At 43.4% G+C, this 1,030-nt stretch overlaps 1 protein-coding gene across 1 annotated transcript in view; it reads right to left on the bottom strand.

The window, feature by feature from the left end:
- Nucleotides 1–622: 622 nt before the first annotated feature.
- The window catches only part of LOC147470509 (uncharacterized), a 414-nt gene continuing 6 nt past the window's right edge, over nucleotides 623–1,030 (bottom strand). Inside the window, exon 1 of the mRNA XM_086543705.1 lies at nucleotides 623–1,030. This exon is cut by the window's right edge and continues 6 nt beyond it. Within this exon, the coding sequence (XP_086399831.1) occupies nucleotides 623–1,030 (408 nt within the window).

Genomic DNA, 1,030 nt, shown 5'->3' with positions numbered 1-1,030 from the left:
TAAATGATCGCAACCACAACCATCCTGGCTAGAGTCAAAAGGGGGGGGTGATTTGGCGTCCTGCCACATCTCTCCTGTGCTCCAATGTGTCCGTCTTGGTCCTGGGGGGATTTGGCCATGTCTGAGAAGTGATACATTTTGCACGATCTTGAATCCTCTCCAGTAGGCTGAGGTGGATCCTTGCAACTCCATCTCCCAGAAGACAAGCGTACTCCATGACAGATCTTATCTGTTACTTGTGAAGATGTAGGGCATCTCTGGGTTGAGGAAACGAATGATCCTACGTAGACATGCGAGGTTTTGAAAGGCATTCAACGCTAATGACTTTAGATTAAGAGCTAAACGGAGAGTTATTAAATAACTCTAAGGGTTTTCACTTCGGTCTTATCTTTCTTATTTCTGCTGTCCATTATGAGTGTGTTATTTTTATTATGAATGACTTGCCGTCTCGATGTAATTAAGGACTGACTCTTATATGCTACTAATTCAATATGTCATGTTTTGCTCTAATGGGAGATTTTCTGTAAGATAGACTGGAGCTGGTTTGTTGCACAGATGCTATCTCGTCTAGCATGCTTGAGGTGGACTGTTAAGTTATCAGCATATTCAAATGACTATGAAATCAAGGGCGCTCAAGGTCATCAAAGAATAAATTCCAGCTGGGAGCTCCTAGAAGACTTCTTTGGGAGACACTAGCAGGTGCAGGATAGACTTTAGAATCGGTTCCGTTTATGGATACAGCGATACTTCTGTTTTCCAAGTAACTGGAAATTAGAGAATGTAAATTTCCCGTTATTCTGCATGATCTTGATTTAGTTGACAGATCCTCGTGACAGATAGCACCCAATGCCTTTGCAAAACCAAGAGCGACTACTTTTGTCTCCGCTCTTTGGTCGAGGTGCAAGTTCCGAGAGCTAGGAAGCACCGATACCAGATCTGAAGCTGAGTTTCCTTCTGAGAACCCGACCTGTCTTCGGCACAGAAGTCTGTTCTTATTCAGGTGTGTTTTAATTGCTCCGACAAGATCCTC

The sequence above is a fragment of the Penaeus japonicus genome, unplaced genomic scaffold (genome assembly GCF_977035675.1).
Source record: "Penaeus japonicus unplaced genomic scaffold, GWHDUDI00000001_assembly GWHDUDI00000014, whole genome shotgun sequence".
In the NCBI taxonomy this organism is placed as follows: Eukaryota; Metazoa; Arthropoda; class Malacostraca; order Decapoda; family Penaeidae; genus Penaeus; species Penaeus japonicus.
The sequence above is the reverse complement of the archived record's forward strand: the minus strand, read 5'-3'. Positions and strand labels throughout refer to the sequence as shown.